General features: G+C 40.7%; 1 protein-coding gene across 7 annotated transcripts in view; it reads right to left on the reverse strand.

The window, feature by feature from the left end:
• LOC116261108 (uncharacterized) overlaps positions 1–20,599 on the reverse strand; it is a 109,831-nt gene that overhangs the window by 34,676 nt on the left and 54,556 nt on the right. For 6 of the 7 annotated variants that reach the window (XM_031639766.2, XM_031639742.2, XM_031639725.2 and 3 more), the window contains 2 exons: positions 8,476–8,536; positions 8,141–8,271 (listed from right to left, as the gene is read on the reverse strand). The exons of the other annotated variant lie outside the window; for it this stretch is intronic. In XM_031639766.2, the coding sequence (XP_031495626.1) occupies positions 8,141–8,271; positions 8,476–8,536 (192 nt within the window). The remainder of the gene's footprint in view (positions 1–8,140; positions 8,272–8,475; positions 8,537–20,599) is intronic. 7 annotated transcript variants of the gene reach the window in all.

Genomic DNA, 20,599 nt, shown 5'->3' on the forward strand with positions numbered 1-20,599 from the left:
ATCCCCAATTGTGCACTAGTGAGCATCTTAGCATGATATTTGCATAGGACAGCTACGAGCCAACCACAAATCAATACTACTTTTTATGGTTCGGCTAAGTTTTTGTATGAAGTGATTGTATGGTTTGACTATTGTGATTGTTACGAGGTTTTCGTCTCCATTGTCGTTGGATTGTGATTCGATTGCATGGAATTAACAGGGTAGAAGTACTCATAAAGCGTGATCTGGCTAGCTAACAGTATTGATTGTGTGACCTTCTTAAGAAGACGAATTGGGGTCTGATGCACTCGTGAAGTGAACCAACCTCATGTGAGAACCAATCCTATCATGATTATGTTTTCATAATGATAAAATAAGAAAGAATAATGGATCGAAGGTCAGTAGGTTATGGCTGATAAGATGCTGGATCTAATCTGATTCAGATCCAACACATCTACTGATTCAGATCCAACACGTCTTACCATGTCTGAGCGCATTTATCTAGGCAGGGTTATGATTGTAATTTTTATAATTGTTTCTTCCTAGACTCTAGGTTATTGTGTTGCTTCACTCTAGGCTCTAGATTATTGTGATTGTTTCATTCTAAATTCTTGAAAAATGTGTAGAGGGATCACTATATAAATGGGTTGTGTGAATGTAGAAACACACCTCCCTTCCTCATTTCTCTTTTCTTGTTTTCTCTTTTATCTTTCCTTTGCTGAATCTGGACGTGCGTTATACTTCGACACCCAAAATCTTACATGGTATCAGAGCAAGGTCTGGCTGGTGTTACCAACGAGAATGTTTGAACAGCCTTGAAATCTCCTAGTTGGTTTTCTCTTATACCTCTTAAGGATTTTGTTCCTAAACCTTCATCTATCTTGACAACACTCTTATATTTCTGTTAGTATATATCTACGTTGATAGATATATAATTTATCATGGACATTCTCTCACAATCCAATATGTCCTCCAACTTCTTGCCACATCTTATTTCAGAAAAACTGAATCACTCCAACTACCTTACCTGGAAAAGGCAGATCACTCCTTTTATAAGGAGTCAGGATCTGTACGGACATCTTGATGAGTCCATTCCAATCCCACCACAGTTCATTCAACAGGAGGTTAAGAATGAGAAAGGAGAGACAATTTCTACTCAGGAAATTCGTGACCCTCAATTTATAACATGGATGAAACGAGATCAAAGTCTTTGTTGCGTATATCACATCAACGCTCTCTCAAGAAGTGTTGATTTCTCTTTCTGATGATTGTATAGCAAGACAGTTATGGATCAATCTTGCTCCACCTATTCTCAAATTTCAGAGGCATGTATTCTATATTTAAAGAAAGAATTTCAGAATCTTAGCAAAGGGTCAAGGTCGATTATGGAATATTTGGGACGTCTTAAAGGGATAGCTGATAAGTTGGGAGTTGTTGGATATGTTGTTTCCAACAAAGAAAAAGTCCAGCAGACTCTTAGTGGCCTTGGACCAGATTTTTATGCCTTCACTACTGCTCTTGAAGTTTTGCTTATCTTGCCCACCTTCAATGAACTTCAGGGCAAGCTGCTTCAACATGAAATGAACATGAAACAACTGATGGGAGGAACAAACCAAGGTAATGCTCACAATGTTTTAGTTATGGAAGTTGTTGCAGGTCATAGAAAAGGAAATGGGGCTCATCAAAGAGGCATGAATCGTGGGCATGATGAACAAAATGGCAAAGGTATTCTGCCAACACCAAGTGTTACAAGAAGATTTCAAACTAATACCACAAAAAAGGAGTCACCGTGTTTCCAATGTAACAAGAAGGGTCATATCAAAGCAAATTGCTGGTTCAATCACAAAACAGAGGCAATAAACCTGAAGCTGAACATAATATCAAACTCCCACCAGCCGATGTACAACAAATACTTATGACTGCCCTCTCCAAGATGACAAAGAAACAAAATGATCAAGGCGAATGGTAATTGGATTCAGGTGCTACTGTTAAGTTTTGTGCGTATGGAGGCTCGGGTCTACTCAGACCCGATCCACTTGTTTTCTAATCCACACGCCTGAACATACTAGGCGGTGGCACTTCTGTAAATGTTATATAATTTGTGTACATTTTGTTATAACCTGATTAGGTTAATTCTTTAATATAGATTAAGGATCACACGGCTGTTAACGCCTGTGACTCTCTTCTTCCATTTGTCTCCTCTTCTATTTCTTCTTCTCATTCTACCTGATTTCAAACAGAGAGACGTGAATAAGCGAAGATTCTTACAGCTACTACTCATGTAACTGGAAATCCTGGTATGTTACATAACCTTCTTCCTTATTCTGGTAAAAGTAATATAGTTACAGGTGACGGAAGTTTTCATCCTATCACACATATTGGAAATGCACAAATTTCCCCTTCAACATCACCATTTCCACTATTTTTGTCAAATGTTGCTCTTGCTCCAAATATCAAAAAGAATATTATTTGCATTTCTAAACTTGTAGATGATACAAACTCATCTGTTGAATTTACTTCTTCTGTGTACTATGTCGCATGGACACGGCAAAATAGCCCACATATCTATGTCGACACGCGGACACGGGGATACGGGTGCGGACACGGCTAGGACACGGCAAAAAATAAAAGTCACTAATTTAATGTTTTTTTTATTTTATCAATTTTTTATGATGCATCCAATTATTTCCATGAACAATCCTTTCAGATATTCAGTACTTTTGTGATAAAACACATTTTCTAACAAGATTGTAAGAGTGAACTATTAATTTAATGTTTTTTTAATCTTATCATTTTTTATAATATATAATGTACCCGTGTCCGCGTATCCAAAAAATTTGAAAATTTCCGTATCTACACCCGTATCCCCGTATCTGCACCCGTGTGACATAGTCTGTGTATGTCAAGGATCTTCTAACGAAGAAAACATTCATTGAAGGGGAATGCCAAGCAAATATGTATGTTTTCAAGGAAAATCCTTATTTCTTACAGTCCTCTTCAAGTCCAGCTCAATTGACATGTTTTCCTTCCAACGCACCTTTACAAATTCCAAGTTCTAGCTCAAATTTATGGCATGGTCGTATGGGACATTGTAGTCGTGGGTTTTTGGAAAAACTTGCATCAAATAATCTCATTCAAAAATCCAGTTTATCCTTTGATTCCTATGACAAAAAATGTTCTAGTTGCGAACTATGTAAGAGGCATATACTTCCTTTTCATAATATGAATAAAAGAACTTTTAAACCTTTTGAGATTGTCTATTCTAATGTATGAGGGTCAGCTCCCGTTGATTCCTTGTCTGGCTCTCGTTATTATGTTTTGTTCATAGATTCTTATTCTCAATATACTTGGATTCACTTCATGAAACAAAAATCAGAAGTGTTTAGTATCTTTTGAGAATTTCATGTCATGATCCAAACACAGTTTTCATCTAAAGTTGTGCATTTCCATTGTGATGGTGGGAGAGAATATTCTTCACATGACTTTATTAACTTTTTACGAGAAAATGGGATAACTCGACAGATTTCATGCCCATACACCCCACAACAAAATGGTGTAGCTGAACGGAAACATCGTCACATCGTGGAAAGTGGTATGAGTATGATGCATGATAGTAATACTCCTATTACTCTATGGACAGAGGCTTTTCACACCGCTGTACATATAATAAATCGTCTGCCCATGACAATTTTGGATTCAAAATCTCCTTATTTCACTCTTTTTGGTCGAAATCCAAACTATAATGATTTAAGGGTTTTCGGATGTGTGTGCTATGTTCACATTGACTCGTCACTGAGAAATAAATTTCAAAGTAAAGCAGTGCAGTGCTGGTTCGTTGGCTATGTAGATGAATACAAAGGTTTCAAATGTTATGACCCTACAACCAGACGCATCAAAGTATCAAGAAATGTTGTGTTTGATGAATATAACTTTAACATTTCTACTGAGAATTCTCAACCCGTGGAATCATATGATCCTTGGGTAAGTGCTGAGTTATTTGCAGGAGGCAGTCTAGAATCTCATCCACATGATGAGATAGGATCTTCACATATCACACAAACAGAAGGAAACAAAGAACTTGTTCCAGTTATGAAAGAAGGAGAAAACAATGCTTCATGTCGATTTTCAGGACAGGTTTACACTCGTCAGAAAAGAAGGAGAGATGACAATCTGACCTCTTCCCATGTTGAAGTCTATGATCAGCCTGTTAGAAGATCTGTGCGAGTGCGACACCCCATTCATAGATGGGTAAGTTACGATAATCTTTCCTTAGATTTTCAGCTTTTTATGTCTCAAGTTATAAAACAAGATGAACCTACTTCATTTGAGGAAGCATCCAAGTCGTCCCATTGGATCAAGGCAATGAATGAAGAAATAGATTCATTACATAAATGTGGGACATGGGAAGTTGTTCCTAAACCCAAAGAAAAAAATGTAGTAGGATCGAAATGGGTTTATAAAGTTAAATATAAACCTGATGGCAGTGTGGAAAAATACAAGCCAAGATTGGTGGCACGAGGCTTCACACAACAATATGGAGAAGACTATGATGAAACATTCAGCCCTGTGATCAAAATGGGAACAATCTGTGCGGTTATATCATTGGCAGTTGAATATGGATGGAGACTACATTAAAAAGACGTGAAGAATGTTTTTCTTCATGGTGATTTGAGGGAGGAAGTACATATGGAACAACCTCCAGGATATACGAAAGGAGACTCTCATGCATGGGTTTCTAAACTAAGAAAATCTATTTATGGACTCAAACAGGCCTCACGCTCATGGTTTGACAGTTTCTCCTGCAAAATTCAAGAATGTGGTTTTCGGAGATGTCCTCTAGATCACTCTCTTTTCATTTATCAAAAGGAAAAATATTTACTTCTTATATATGTTGATGATATTGTTAACACAGGCAATTCAAAAAACACAAAAAAGAAACTAAAGTTTTGATGATGCAAAGCTTCAAAATGAAAAAGCTTGGTGATTTACAATTCTTTCTTGGAGTCGAGATTGATAGGCACAATAATTGCCTCACATTGACACAACAGAAATACATGTTGGATCTGTTGAAAAAGACAGGTATGTCAGATTGTAAGTCTGTTGGAACTCCTAGTGTTCTAAATCAAAGACTAAGTGCTCAGGATGGGGAGTTATATGAAGATCATACACAATATCGAAGGATTGTTGAGGCACTTCACTATCTAACATTCACTAGACCAGATATTATATATGTTGTGTATCAAGTATCTCAATTCATGCATGCACCTAGAGATACTCACATAGATGCTGCGAAAGAATATTAAGATATCTAAAAGGAACAGCAGGAGATGGCTTAGTTTATGGTAAGAGTGAAAATATAACTGCTAGACATCAACTTATGACATTCATAGATGCAGATTGGGCTGGAGATCCCGATCAAAGAAAGCTCATTTCTGGTTTTTGTATTTTTATTGGATGTAATATTGTGTCTTAGAGTTGTCGAAAGCAAAAGGCAGTGGCAAGATCCAACACTGAAGTTGAATACAGATGGACGGCAGCAGGAACTGCTGAAGTTACATGGGTTAGACATTTGCTAGAAGACATTAGAGAAAAGATTAAAACGTCAATGTTAATGTGCGATAATCAAAGCGCTATTAACATTGCTTTTAATCTCATATAACATGGTCGAACAAAGCACATTGAGATTGGTCAACACTTTATTAGACAAAAGGTGGAAGACAAGGAGATTCAGCCTATTTATGTTCGTACAGATGAACAAGTTGCAGACTTATTTACAAATGGACTAATGAAGCAACGATTCTGGTTTTTAAAATGCAAGTTGTACATGGTGCAAAACCATATACAACTTGAGGGAGGATGATAAGATGTTGGATCTAATCTGATTCATATCCAACACATCTACTGATTCAGATCCAACACATCTTACCATGTCTGAGCGCATTTATCTAGGCAGGGTTATGATTGTAATTTTTGTAATTGTTTCTTTATAGACTCTAGGTTATTGTGCTGCTTCGCTCTAGGCTCTAGATTATTGTGATTGTTTCATTCTAGATTCTTGTAAAATGTGTATGGGGATCACTATATAAATGGGTTGTGTGAGAATGTAGAAACACACCTCCCTTCCTCATTTCTCTTTTCCTATTCTCTCTTTTATCTTTCCTTTGCTGAATTTGGACGTCCGTTATACTTCAACACCCAAAATCTTACAATGGCAATATATTTGGGATACATCTTACCCTCGCCACTAGTCTCACCTGCTCGAAGTGCAGGCGGTGCAAGGCCTTAGGATATCATTGTCTGATGTTGTGTCCTATGGAAGCTGAGCAACTTTACTTGGAATTCACACATCCTTGATTGATTGCTCTACCATTGTAGCGTGAAAGGATTCGTATTTTTTCAGGCAACCACGGAGGGTTTTCTCCTGACTGTAGGCTACCCGTGGTGTGCACGTGCCTGTGTTTTGTACCCATAGAAGCTATCAATTCACTGAATCGAATGTAAATGAGACAAATGTAAATGAAGTGAATGTGCATGAATTGAATATGACTAATAAGTGCGTTGATTGTGACTATTCTGGAATATGTGGGGGACTACGATGACAAGTTATGTGACTGCACATGTCTATCATGATATCATAGTGATTATGTTTTGTGTATGTTAGATTCCAAATTTGAGACCTTAACTTAGTGGTTAGGATTCATCTGGTTTTCGACATATTGCTAAGGCACAACCTTCTGTTGTCTATCATTTTCAGGTTTGGCAAACCCAAGGCGGCAGGTTAATCAGATCACTTAGCCCATATCCTACTGGGGAGATTTTTGGTGTATTGTTGTGTCGGCGCGTCATGTTTCGTCACGTTCTTGTCTTGTTTTTGCTTAGACATCGATGTTTTGTTTTAAGGGCATTTCTATCATGAGTGTCACTGATAAATGTTAAGTCATTTTGCATGTCTCGATGAGTTATGTTGAAAGAAAAAAAAAATTTGGGGGTCAAAAGTCGGGGTGTGACAATCCATCCTTAAGATAATACCAAGCATCATGAGGCAATTCAAATTTGGCAGAATGAGGACCAGCCAAAGCAGCTACACTACTTAAGAGTGAAGATTGAAGTTGTAGCAGAATGAGGACCAGCCATTCATTTCATTCAAGGTTCTCTCTCTTTCATCACCTCTTTCGAAAGAACAAACTTCAGCTCATTGTTAGGATCTTTTAGGAGTGAACTTTGAGAAAAAAAAAAAACTAAGGTTAATCTACTAGAATGCAACATTCACACATCCATACATACATACATACATACGTACGTGTCTATATATATATATATATATATATATATATATATATATATATATATATATATATATATATATATAGTTGTCTCACTTCCTGCACTAATGCATATTTGATATCTACTACATAGTCATAAATAACGTTAATGATAGTCACAAATAACGTTAACGAGTTTAAAACGGCGAGCTTTAAAAAAGGGAGAAAAAAGGAAAAAATATGGTAAATTTTTAGAAAAACAAAAGATGGGGGAAAATAAAATAAGTGAGAACTAATAACACAAACATCAAAAGGTAAGTAAATTTACAACAAATAAAAAATAGAAAATAAAAAAAAATGTTTGGCATTAAAAAAATGAAAAAAGTGAAAAAAATAAAAATGTGTTTTTTTTGTTTTTAACGTGTTTTTAAAAAAAATGTGTTTTTTAAAGTTTTAAATGGCCATTTAATTTATCGCGTTTTTTTCGGAAAAAAAAAAGTGTTTTCTGTGACTATTACTTTGACTATGTTTAACTGAAGTAAAAGATTGTGGTGTAGGTTTCTTGGCAAACCTTGGAAAATTCTGCACATATAAAAATTCTGCATAGATAAGTAAAGAACATGTTTCAAAAATATAATAGAAATGTCACGTAAGGAAAGAAATAACTGAAAAGATGCAGTTGATGAACCAAACCGAAAATATCATGCTCCACACCAGCATCCTATTAAACTGAATGAACAACCTCCACGCTGGTAACATAATTTCACCTAAACTGTACAAATTAATAAAGAAGCATACTAAAAAGAAAAGGACTACACCACACATTGACCAACTCTATCCTAAATTCCATGATTGTGGACTCCATAGCATAGTCCCATGATGAAGTGAAACCAGGTCACCTTTGATTGCAGGGTACAATTTCAAATGAAAGTACGTGTCGCCTATAGTTGTGGACATTAAGTGCATCCATCTTACAGAAGTTCCTGAAATCATGTTCCCCGACCAACTTTCTACCACCATCCTCCATTGCCTTGTGCAAAAAAAAAGAAATAAATAAACAAATAAATGAACATAGAAGCTATACATTCAAAAGGCTATAATCTATATTATTATTCATATAAAACATATTTTCGTTATTCAATGAATATTTTACATAATGTACAAGGCCCTAGGCCACAATCTATACGCACAGAGTGAAATGCCAAAACAAAGCTCCGAGGTTATAGAGACATACAGATATGTGGAGATTTCCTCTCCAAAAAAGGTACTTGTATTCTCTACTCAAACAGCTAAACCTGCAAAAAGTAATGGACAAAAAATTCAGGTTAAATGTGTGTGCTAAAAGGTTGCAGAAATTGGACAATGAGCTGTAATGAATGGTTAACTATGTGGCTTTCTTGTACCTTAAATATTGTAATATATGATAAACCATTTAAACAACTTTAAAAATATAGAGGTAGTTCATAATAAACAAACTCATGCATTCCTTTATCTCCTCCCTCCCCCTCCTCCTCCTCTTTGCTACCCCACCCCCGCAACCTTATTGCGGCCTGTTTGAATGGAAAAAAAAAAAGATGATACTAATCAATGGGAAGGAAATGAAAGGAAAGGAAGGGATTACTAATGGGAAGGGAAAGGAGAGGAAAGGGAAGGGAAGGAACCCTGTTTCCTTTCCATCCCAATCATTCCTATTTAGGAAGGATTGGAATTACACAAGAATCCTTTCCTTTCATTTCTCTTGCATCCAAACACTTTTAAGAGGTTTCCTTTACTTTCCCACCTCTTTAATAAACCATCCAAACACAGGAACTTCTATCTTTTCATTTCTTTCCCTTCAATCTCCCTCCATCCAAACAGGCCTGAAAGTTTCCTAACCTCTTATAGCTTCAATGTTGAAGAGCTTGGGAAAGATCTCCACCAAATAATGTCTTCCTGGAAAAGCTAGGGCCTAATTCCTTAATTTTGTTATTAACTAGCCTATTGAGAAGGATACCATGTGCATCATCTATCTTGTATTATTCCTCATCATTAGCAAGATTTCGTGGTTAATTTAGCAAAGGCAAGCTGAATCATCCTCGTAAGGAAGATTAACACTTCCATTAGCAGTGTTGCAATCCATGAGCACATTATTGAGAGAGCAAGGAAGAAGTAAAAATGGAAAAATGGAAGAGAGAGGAGAGAGGAGAAAAAAATGTTGCATCTTTCGTTTAGGGCTAATTCCCCTATTAAATAGGGATTATTTAGCTAATGATCTTATTGTATTAGTAGAGAGTCCAAAATCTCAATTTGTTGTGTCTCTCTTACTTGGTTTTCAATGAACTGGTTACGACCAAAGAAAGAGTGTGTGAAAACCATTAATAAACTTTACCCTAATCTCAAAGTTAAAGGAGATTAGGGCTGGCAGTAACAAAAATTATAATATCAGTCCAAATAAAATAAGATAATCTTTAAAAACATACACTCTAACTTTCTAATATTGCAGAAAGACTCTGAACGACAGTTAAAGATATTTAACACTCTCCCTCAACCTGGAGCATAGATATCAATCACACGCAACTTGTTACATCCTCTCAAGAAGTCGTCTATGAAAAGAGCCGTGATAAAAATATCAACTGTCTGATCTTCAGATGAGACATGAATAGTACTAATTACTCCTTCATGTACCAAGTCCTAAACATAATGACAGTCCACTTCGTTATCACAATACGTCTTCATCGGGAGATTCACTGACATGCCCAAATCTAAAAGCACTAATCTGACCTATGACATTTCAACTGCAGTTTGGGCCATAGCCCTATGTTCAGACTCGGCACTAGATCGGGCAACTACATTCTGCTTCTTGCTCCTCCACAATATAAAATTACATCCAACAAAAACACAAAAACATGTAGTTTGACTTCTTGTCATCCACAGATCCTGCATAATCAGTATCACTAAAGGCTTCTATGTCAATACCTTCTCCCCTTTTAAACCATAACATCTTCCCGAGGCTGATTTTAAGTATCTCGCCACCATTAATGCAGTCTCCCAATGAACCTTTCGAGGTTTTCCATGAATTGACTAAGCTTATTTACAACAAAGATAATGTCAAACTGAATGACAGTCAAATATAAAAGTTTTCTTATCAAAGATTTGAATGATCTCGAGTCAACAGTCTTTGATTCATCATCATGAATATAAACTAGCGGATTCATAGGAGGTGTGGCAGGCTTGACCCTCAATAAACCTGTTTCTGGCAAAAGATCAAGAACATATTTTCGTTGACACAATACAACCCCTTTACTACTACAAGTCACTTCAATACTGTTAGAATATATTGTAATGGGGAACCGGATCCATATCTGGACCCGGTCCTATGGGGCACGGATACCGAGGCAGGCTCGGTATCCTAGGCGGCATTCTTTCTCTCCCTCCTATATATTCTTCACTTACATGTAATTGTTGAGTTAAGTGAATGTTATATTCTCTCTCCTAGGGTTGCGGTTTGCCCCTAGGTCAGAGCTTCCCCGTGGTTTTTCACCTCTTTCTGAGGTTTTCCACGTATACTGTGTGTGTTTTCTCTACTCTCTCCTTGTGGTTCGTGTTTCTACATGGTATCAGAGCCACCGCGTGTGAGATCGTTGGTGTGCAAGTACTGTTTTTCCGCCGTTCACGTGCCGCCCCCATTGCCGTTTCCAGCACCGCCGCTGACACTGTTCCCAGCGCCGCTGCCGTCGTTGTTTCTACTGCTGTCGCCGACCAGGAACGCCGTCCAGGGACACCGCCGCCGTCCGGCACCACCGTCGCCGTCCGGCACCACCGTCGTCATCTTTCCCAGCGCCGTCGCCGGTGTGGATCTCTTCTTTGCTGCCGCCGTTCCCAGCGTCGTCCTGCCCTGCCCTGCTGCCGTCACAGGTCCCAGCGCCGCCGTCGACTGGGTTTTCTCCGCTGCCCTCTTCTTCCGCGTCGCTGCCGGCTGTCTTGTTTTCGCCGCCGGCCAGTTGTGACCTTCTTTGGGGATTGCCATGGCTGACGCAGTGATTTCCATGCTTGATGATGCCCTGGACACGGGCAGCAATACCAAGGGTGAGAACTTGCCTGTTCATGTCACCTCCATTCGGCTGAACAAGGATAACTATCTCTCGTGGTCTGCTGCCCTAGAAATCGGCATTACTAGTCGTGGTCGCCTGCACTATATCACTGGCGAGAAGCCCCCACCTTCTAAAACTGATTCGCAATGGCCGACCTGGGCTTTGGAAGATAGTCAGGTTAAAGTATGGATTATTAGTTCGGCTTCCGCAGATATTCAGCCTTTGATCTTGCGTAAATCGACTGCTTATGATATGTGGACTGTTCTTGCACGTATGTATGGTCGTCAAAAGCGTGTTTTACGTGCATATCAAATCAAACGTAGCATATATGCTCTTAAACAGGGTGATTTATCTGTTGCCTCCTTCTATGCCGCCCTGAAAACCAAATGGGAGGAACTTGACTATCATGTGAATGATGACTGGAAATGTGGTGTAGATCATGCCCTGTATTGGGAAAAGGAATGGATGGACCGCACCTTTATCTTCCTTGGAGGCCTGCGTGATGAGTTTGAAACCATTCCGAGCCAGATTCTTAACTGTGATGAGATTCCTGGAATCGAAGAGGTGTATGCTCGTATTGAGTCTGAGGAGCAATGGCGCCAGATTATGCATATTGACTCCCATCAGGGGAGCTCTCCAGCAGCTTTTGTGAGCCATACTTCAGGGACGGGGCAGCGTCCTACTCGACGATGCAGCCATTGCAACAAAGTGGGTCATTCTGTTGATTTTTGTTGGGATCTTCATCCTGAGAAGCGTCTCGTCCGAGGTCGTCCTCCTCCTCATCGCCGTGCTCCTTCTGTGCCCGAGCCTTGTCCAGGGTCGACCAATGTTGCAAAATCCAAGCTCTCCTCAGATCAACTTAGAGAGTTGCAAGCATACATTAGTCGTTTGTCTACCCAGGATGATGCTTCTACTTCTGAGGGGGCTAAGTTAGCCCAGGCCCTAGTTGCTACTAGTGATCAAGGTAATTCCTCCCTCGGTGATTGGATTGTTGACAGTGGGGCCACTCATCATATGACAGAGGACCCTACGATGTTTCAAGAGTACAGGTTGACCTCTGGGCAGCAGCGTGTGGCTATGGCTGATGGTTCCTCTATCTCTGTGGCTGGAAAAGGGAGTTTATCATTACTGAACAAATATTGTCTTCATAATGCCCTACATGTTCCCAACATTCCTGTCAATTTGTTATCTGTCAGCAGTATTACCAAAGAGTTAAACTGTAATCTAATTTTCTCTGTTGATCGTTGTTTACTGCAGGACTTGGGGACGGGGCAGAAGATTGGGATTGGTTCGGTTATTGATGGCCTCTACAGACTGCCCGTACAAGTTGCTTCTGCTTTGATTTCAGCCACCAGTGGACAGTTGCCTGGCATGGAGGACAGATCCATCATTATGCGTTGGCACGAGAGACTTGGTCATCTTACATTCCCGTTGCTTAAAAAGTTGTTTCCTAGGATGTTTCATTCTGTTTCTTTGGACACCTTCGTCTGTGAAGTGTGTCAGTTGTCTAAACATGTTAGGGCCTCGTACCCTATTTCATTCAATAAAGCCAACCGTCCTTTTGCTTTGGTTTATTCTGATGTTTGGGGTCCTTCGGGAGTACCCACTTGTCGTGGCTTTCACTATTTCATGACTCTTATTGATGACTATTCCCGGTGTACGTTCGTGTATCTGTTGAAAGAACGTAGTGAAGTTCCCGACATTGTCAAAAACTTTGTGGCATTTGTTGAAACTCAATTCCAGACCCCTGTTCAGACTCTTCGTACTGACAATGCTCGATAGTATGTCTCCCAATCCCTTGATGACTTCCTGCGAAGCAAGGGTATTATACATGAAACATCCTGTAGCTACACACCTCCTCAAAATGGTGTGGCTGAAAGGAAGAACCGTCATTTGTTAAATGTCACCCGGGCCATTATGTTTCAACGTCATGTCCCTAAGCGGTACTGGGGTGATGCACTTCTCACTAGTGCTCATCTCATTAACCGTATGCCTACTCGTGTGTTGAATGGTCATTCCCCTTATTCTGTTTTGTGGCCTACTCAGAATCCCTGGCCTTTGACCCCTCGAGTGTTTGGGTGCGTTTGCTTTGTCCATGATCATAGTCCCACTCTCAAGAAACTTGATCCTTGGTCCATCAAAGCGGTCTTTTTGGGGTATTCCTCCACTCAGAAGGGATACAAGTGTGTTGACCCTAGCACTTCCAGAGTATATGTCTCCAGGGATGTTACCTTTCATGAACATGTGGCATACTTTCCTGCGACTCCTCGTCAGGGGGAGTGTCTAGGTGACAGAAGGGAAGAGTATTCTTCGCATCAGTTGATTCAGTTCATGGATTTCTTGGATTATACAGTTAGTTCTCCAAGTGTGGAAGACGTTGTCAGGAAGGACAGAGACAGTCAGATGGAGGGGGGCCCTGTGGAAGAACAGCAGTCTCGAGGTCACTTATTTGGTCAGGTTTACAGCAGGAAGAAGAAGGATGTGATGGAAGATGTCGATGTTGATGTTGCCAATCCCAATCTTCCCAATCTTGTGACCTCCCCGGATGATCCAAGTCCAATGAATGAAGAACTTCTCATAGCCCTGCGCAAGGGCACCAGGTCATGTACTTCTCATCCTATTCAGAGATTTGTTTCATATGCTAAACTCAGTAAAGACTACAAGTGCTTTGTTACCTCTTTATCTATGGCTGTTATTCCCAGGTCAGTGGAAGATGCCAGGAAGGATCCTAAATGGCTACAGGCCATGACAGAGGAGATGGACGCCCTGGAAAAGAACAGTACGTGGGAGGTTGTTGACATCCCCAAGGGAACTCACTTAGTTGGTTCCAAGTGGGTGTTTAATGTGAAGTACAAACCTGATGGCACTGTAGAACGCTATAAAGCCCGTCTTGTTGCTAAAGGGTTTAGCCAGAAATATGGGATTGACTATCTTGAGACGTTTGCTCCCGTGGCGAAATTGAAGACCGTAAGGGTCATCCTAGCTCTTGCAATGCAGAAGAAGTGGAGCATGGACCAACTTGATGTCAAGAACGCCTTCTTGAATGGTCACCTTGAGGAAGAAGTCTATATGAGCATGCCGCCTGGATATGCTCGGAACGGGAAGTGTTGCTATCTCAAGAAAGCTTTGTATGGTCTCAAGCAGTCCCCTAGAGCGTGGTTTGAAAGACTAAGGGTTGTAATGAAGACTAATGGGTATAAACAGGGAAATGGTGATCACACCCTCTTCATCAAGCAGAGAAATGGTCTGGTGAGCCTTCTACTTGTATATGTTGATGATATGATTGTCACAGGTGACGACGAAAGGGAAAAAAGGAAGATGAAAGAAACGTTAGCTGCAGAATTCGATCTCAAAGATCTGGGCAAACTAAGGTATTTCTTGGGAATTGAGATCGCGCGGTCTGAGACTAGGCTTGTTATGAGCCAAAGAAAATACACTTTGGATCTTCTAAAAGAGACAGGTAAACTGGGATGCAGGCCCTTTCTTACCCCAATGGAGTCTGGCACAAGAATAAGTATCAAATCTGGGACTATCTTGGATGAGGAAGGAAAAGGGAGGTATCAGCGGCTGGTTGGTAAACTTATTTATCTCACTCTTACTCGCCCAGATATTACGTATGCTGTGGGTGTGTTAAGTCAGTTTATGCATGCCCCTACTGATTGTCATTGGAAAAGTGCTGAAAGAGTATTGGGATACTTAATGAATGACCCAGGGAAAGGATTGCTCTACACTCGACAAGATCGACTAAGTATTGAAGGATACTCTGATGCCGACTGGGCAGGATGCACAGATACTAGGAGGTCTACCACAGGATACTGCATCTTTCTTGGAGGTAACCTTGTGGTCTGGAGAAGTAAGCGACAAGAAGTTTGTTCCAGGTCCAGTGCTGAGGCTGAATATAGGGCGGTTGCTATGGGGGTTACAGAGATGCTATGGCTCAAAATTCTTTTGGCAGATATTGGGGTTAAAATGGAAGAGAAGATGAGGATGTATTGTGACAACAAGTCTGCTATTAACCTGGCAAATAATCTGGTCATGCACGACAGGACTAAACATGTGGAGATCGATCACCACTTCATACGGGAACGCATAGATTCAAAGGAGTTGATTCTGCCCTATATGAAGTCTGAAGATCAAGTTGCAGATGTCTTAACTAAGTCTTTATGTACATCTCAATTTGAGAAAAATGTTAGCAAGCTTGGCATGTTTGACATGTATGCCAAGCTTGAGGGGGAGTGTTAGAATATATTGTAATGGGGAACCGGGTCCATATCTGGACCCGGTCCTATGGGGCACGGATACCGAGGCAGGCTCGGTATCCTAGGCGGCATTCTTTCTCTCCCTCCTATATATTCTTCACTTACATGTAATTGTTGAGTTAAGTGAATGTTATATTCTCTCTCCTAGGGTTGCGGTTTGCCCCTAGGTCAGAGCTTCCCCGTGGTTTTTCACCTCTTTCTGAGGTTTTCCACGTATACTGTGTGTGTTTTCTCTACTCTCTCCTTGTGGTTCGTGTTTCTACAAATACTAATGAAATAATGGAGTTGACCAAGATCTTTGGTGACAAAGTGCTTGTGTAGAAATTCCTTTGTCTGATATCAATCTCGAAGAGAACAATATCATCAGCATACACAATCAGTATCACTATATCGGATGTGCTTCGCTTGATGAACAAGAAGAAATCTGGCTGAGATCTTTGAAATCCACACTTAGATACAACTTTTGTTAGCTTATGGAACCATGCACAGGGTGTAATGTTTCTTGTTGGGCAGGTCAGTCGGATCGGGTCCAGATCCAGACCCGAGCTCCACTCGTAGAAGGGAGCCCGTCGCGCGAGGGAGTTTTCCTCCCTCGACTTCTTCAGCGTCTTCTTCTTCTCCTTCTTCGACTGTTCCTCTGCTACGACCGCAGCAAGGAAGAAGTGGGCGGACGGGTGGTTGCGGCGGTGGCTGGGACCGGCGACGGCGACGGCGGCAGCTCGTGGGTAATCTCTCTCGCCCTCTCTGTCTGCCTCTCCCCTCCCTGTCCCTCCTGCGCATCCTCCCCTCTCTGCAGCGTTCTCTCTCTCCCTCTTCCTCCCACGCAACATTACACGCTCCTCCTCTGCCTGCACTCTTCCCTCTCTGTCGGCACCCCCTCTCTCTCTCTCTCTCTCTCCCTCTCACGCACGCACTCTCACCCTCACTGCCATTTTCCCCTTTTTGTCTGAACCCTCTCTCTATCTGCCTCCCTCTGTCAGCGCCTCTCCCTGCCCACACGCTCCCTACTTGAGCTCTCTCTCCCAATTTTCTATTTGTTTTTCCCCTTTTCCCCAATTGAGCACTCTTCCTCACTGATTTTATCACTGTTTGACCGGATTTCAGTTTGGGGGACGTGTTCTTTTCTTCATAACAGCGATTAGATGGTGTTGGTGGTGGCGGCATTGCACGATTTTTGCCGCTTGGGGGATCGATTGAACGCTTGAGGTGGCTGCCGAGAGGATTACAGCAGTCTAGACTCTAATTTTGGGGTGAGCGAGGCTTAACCAAGCCTAAATCAACTGTTATTTTCTATTAGAGCATGTATAATTATTGTTTGAGCATGCTAAAATTTAGAATTTGATGATTTGGGAGGCATGTTAACGACTTTACTTTTTGAAGAAAGTTTAGGATTACGTTGGAGAAGCGATGATTCATGTATATTTTGATCTTTTAAGCTTGAGGTGTTGATTTTCAAAGCAATAGGGAAGCATGGTAGAAATTGTGATGTTGTGGAGAAGATTTAGAACCGTCTTAGTAAGCACGTGGCGCATGCTTTTGTAAACGGGTGTATCTTGGCGTTATTTGGGGAAAGAATATGTAAGTTGGGTGTATTTTTGGGAAGACGCTTCAACTAAAAAAAAACATTTAAGAATGTGTTAATGATGGATTGATCGAAGCCTTGAGTTTTAACATTTGGTGGCAACGTCAAGAAGTTGGGAAGCGGCCTATTGAAGGGCCTTGTGGTTCGACACTACCCGTCGATACCCTTTTGAGGGGATGACTTGTGCCTCAATGATTTTGTTTTATATTTGTATGTTTTACTAAACTAAGCTAGTAAGGAATTTACTGCTCGTGTATGTTTGCAGGTACACCGGGCACGTCCCGTCGACCTTGAGCGATCAGATTCGAAGCTCGAGGCATTTTGAAGAGTTTTGTGAGCGCACGACAGGTATGGCGGCATTCCAGGCAAATCCCTGCCTGGGGCCAACGTGTGAATGTGTGTTCCTAGGATCGTAGGATCCTAGGATTGTGATGCGATTGAATGATTGCTTTATGAGTGAATGTATGTATGTATGCAAGTGATTTGATTCATGATAAAATTTGTTTTGAAAAGCTATTAGAAGCTTGTTTTGAAAATTGTTACGCATTTGCATGTACATGCTAGAATTGATAACTGCTTAGGACAGATGAGGCGGGGTATGGAGTCGAGTGTCTCCTCGACTCCAATTGTGCATTAGAAAGCATCCTAGAATGATAACTGCCTAGGACAGCTACGAGCCAATCACAGATCGAGACTACTCTCCGGAGGTTTGGCTAAGTTTTGAAAGATGTGAATGATGTGGTTGATAAGATGTGAGTGCTTATGAATGTGAATGTTGTGAATTGTTGAATCTGCATTGCCACGGACAATGTTGCAAATGATTGAATTGGAGGGTAGTTGTACCCGTACAGTATGACGGCTAGCTAAGAATGTAATGATATGTATGGCCCTCGTGTGGAGGCAATTGGAGGTGTGGGTGCACTCGTGAAGTGTACCAACCTCATGAGCTAGCCAGTCATTTTGTGAATGTGCAATTATAATGATAATAATGAAATAATAAGAGATGAGAGACTAGTGGGATGTGGCTATGTATTTGGGAGTTGTCTCGCCTTCGCCACTGGTCTCGCCTGTTCGGAGCGCAGGCGGTGCAAGGCCCTAGGGTACTGTTGTGTGTTGTGCTTGGAGCGTTGGGCTCCCGCCTTCCCAACCTGGGTGTCCTAAGGAAGGCTGAGTATCTCTCCGTGGAATTCACGCACCCATGGATGAGTGCTCTACCGCTGCAGCGGATGAATGGATCCATACTGTTATGGGCCACCACGGGGGTTGTCACTCGGCCATGGTCCGCCCATGGTGTGCACGTGCCTGTGTTTGCACCCACAAGAACCGTCAATTCACTAAAGCTAATGAAATGAAAGAATGTGAATGAAATGTATGCGATTGATGTGCATGTGATTTTGAAATTGTGTTATCTTGGCCATTGAGTGGTCTTTATATGTCGTGGTCTATGTGAGGGGTCTTCTTGGCAATGATGTGACTATGCCCTGACACGACATGATGATGATTTGTTTTTATGATTGTTATTATTTCATATTTGAGCCCTACTTGAGAGGGTTTGGGATTTTCCTGGCTTGTTGCCATACTGAGAAGGCTAAGCATTCAGTTCTTCTTTTTCAGGTTTTGGCAGACCCGAGGCAGCAGGTTGAGCAGATGGCTTCACTCACATCCTACTGAGGAGGTTTTGGGTCGTTTGTAGTGCCGACGCGTCGTGTTTTGGGTTATATTAATGTCTTGTTGTTGTTAGGCATCAATCATATGATTTGGGGCGTTTTTGTCATACACATTGATGTATTTTGTAGCAACTGAAATTGTTATATAAATGAAAGTTTGCCCCATTGTTTTGAATTGTTTGGCTCATCTCATTTTGCATTGTTGTCTCGTCGCACCTCAATGTTTTATGTTTAGAAAAAAAAATTTGAGGGTCAAAAGGGTTGGGGTGTGACACAGGGACTCTGTTTAAGTCCATAAATGACCTGTCTGAGTTTGCATACCTTGGAACACTCCCCTTGTCGCTCAAAATTAGGTGGCTACAACATATAGATAGTTTCAGAGAGATCTCCATATAGAAAGGCAATTTTCACATCTAGTTGAAATAGAGACCAATCCAACTGGACAGCAAGAGAGATAATCAGGCAAATAGTGTGTAGCCGTGTCATGGGCGAAAATATCTCAAAGAAGTCAATCCCGTCGTGTATAGCCTTTCGCACCAAGACATGCTTTGAACCTTTCTACTGAACCATCAGAATGATACTTGTATAAATGTGACTATAATAGTCACTAAAGAAGAATATGATAGAAAAAGGCACTAAAGCCACTTGAAAATATATCAATCTTATTGAATGAATGCCAAATGGCTGTGTAAAACAGCATACATTGTACAAGAGGCGGCCCAAGAATATATACAAGCAATAAGAGTGAAGGAGAGAAAGAAGAGAGGGCTTTTCTTGCCGTTGGAGGTTCCAAGTTGATATTCGGAAGGGACAAAGGACATATCGATTGTTCGGCTAAGATATTCTTCTCTCACATAGTGACAATCCATTTCAATATGCTTTGTCCTTTCATGAAAAGTATGATTGCTAGCAATGTAGATGGCACTTTTATTGTCACAACAGAGCTTGGTTGCTTCATTTAAGTCAATTCCAATGTCCTTCAATAAGCTTTTTAACCATACAATCTCCATGGTGGTGGTGGCCATGGCACGATACTCTGCTTCAGTTGATGATAGAGAGACCTTATTTTGTTTTTTGCACCTCCACGAAATAAGAGTCACCTAGAAAAACACAAAGACCGGTGGTGGAATGTCTGTTATTAGGATCTCCACCCCAATCAGCATCAGTATAGGCAATCATATTCAAGTTTGATGAGGAGGATAGAAAAAGTCCTTTAGTGATTGTGTATTTGACATATCGAACAATCATCAATGCGGCTCCCATGTGTACAAAAGTGGGTCTTTGTTGAAACTGACTTATGACATGTACCGCATGTGATATGTCAAGCCTTGTGATGGATAAATATGTGAGAGCTCCAACCAATTGACGAAATGGAGTGGGATTTTCTAGAATTTCTCCATCATCAATCTTCATCTTTACTCCTAAGGCTTCAGGAGTGTCCACCACTTTGTCATCAGTGATTCCTGATCTGTTTATAATGTCATTGGCAAACTTCATTTGTGAAAGTAAGTATCCTTTTCTACTATAAGCTACTTCAATACCAAGAAAATAGGTTAGTTTACCCAAATCAGTCATTTCAAATTCATTCTTTAGAAAATCCTTTACCTGCATAATTCCGTTGACATCATTACCTGTAATAATCATATCATCTACATATAAAAGTAACACAATTATACCTACAGCAGTATTTTTAACAAACATAGCAGTGTCAGAATAGCAGGATTTAAAACCTTGTTTAAACATAACATTGCTAAACATGTCAAACTAAGTTTTTGGAGCT

Source organism: Nymphaea colorata, chromosome 1, assembly GCF_008831285.2.
Source record: "Nymphaea colorata isolate Beijing-Zhang1983 chromosome 1, ASM883128v2, whole genome shotgun sequence".
In the NCBI taxonomy this organism is placed as follows: domain Eukaryota; kingdom Viridiplantae; phylum Streptophyta; class Magnoliopsida; order Nymphaeales; family Nymphaeaceae; genus Nymphaea; species Nymphaea colorata.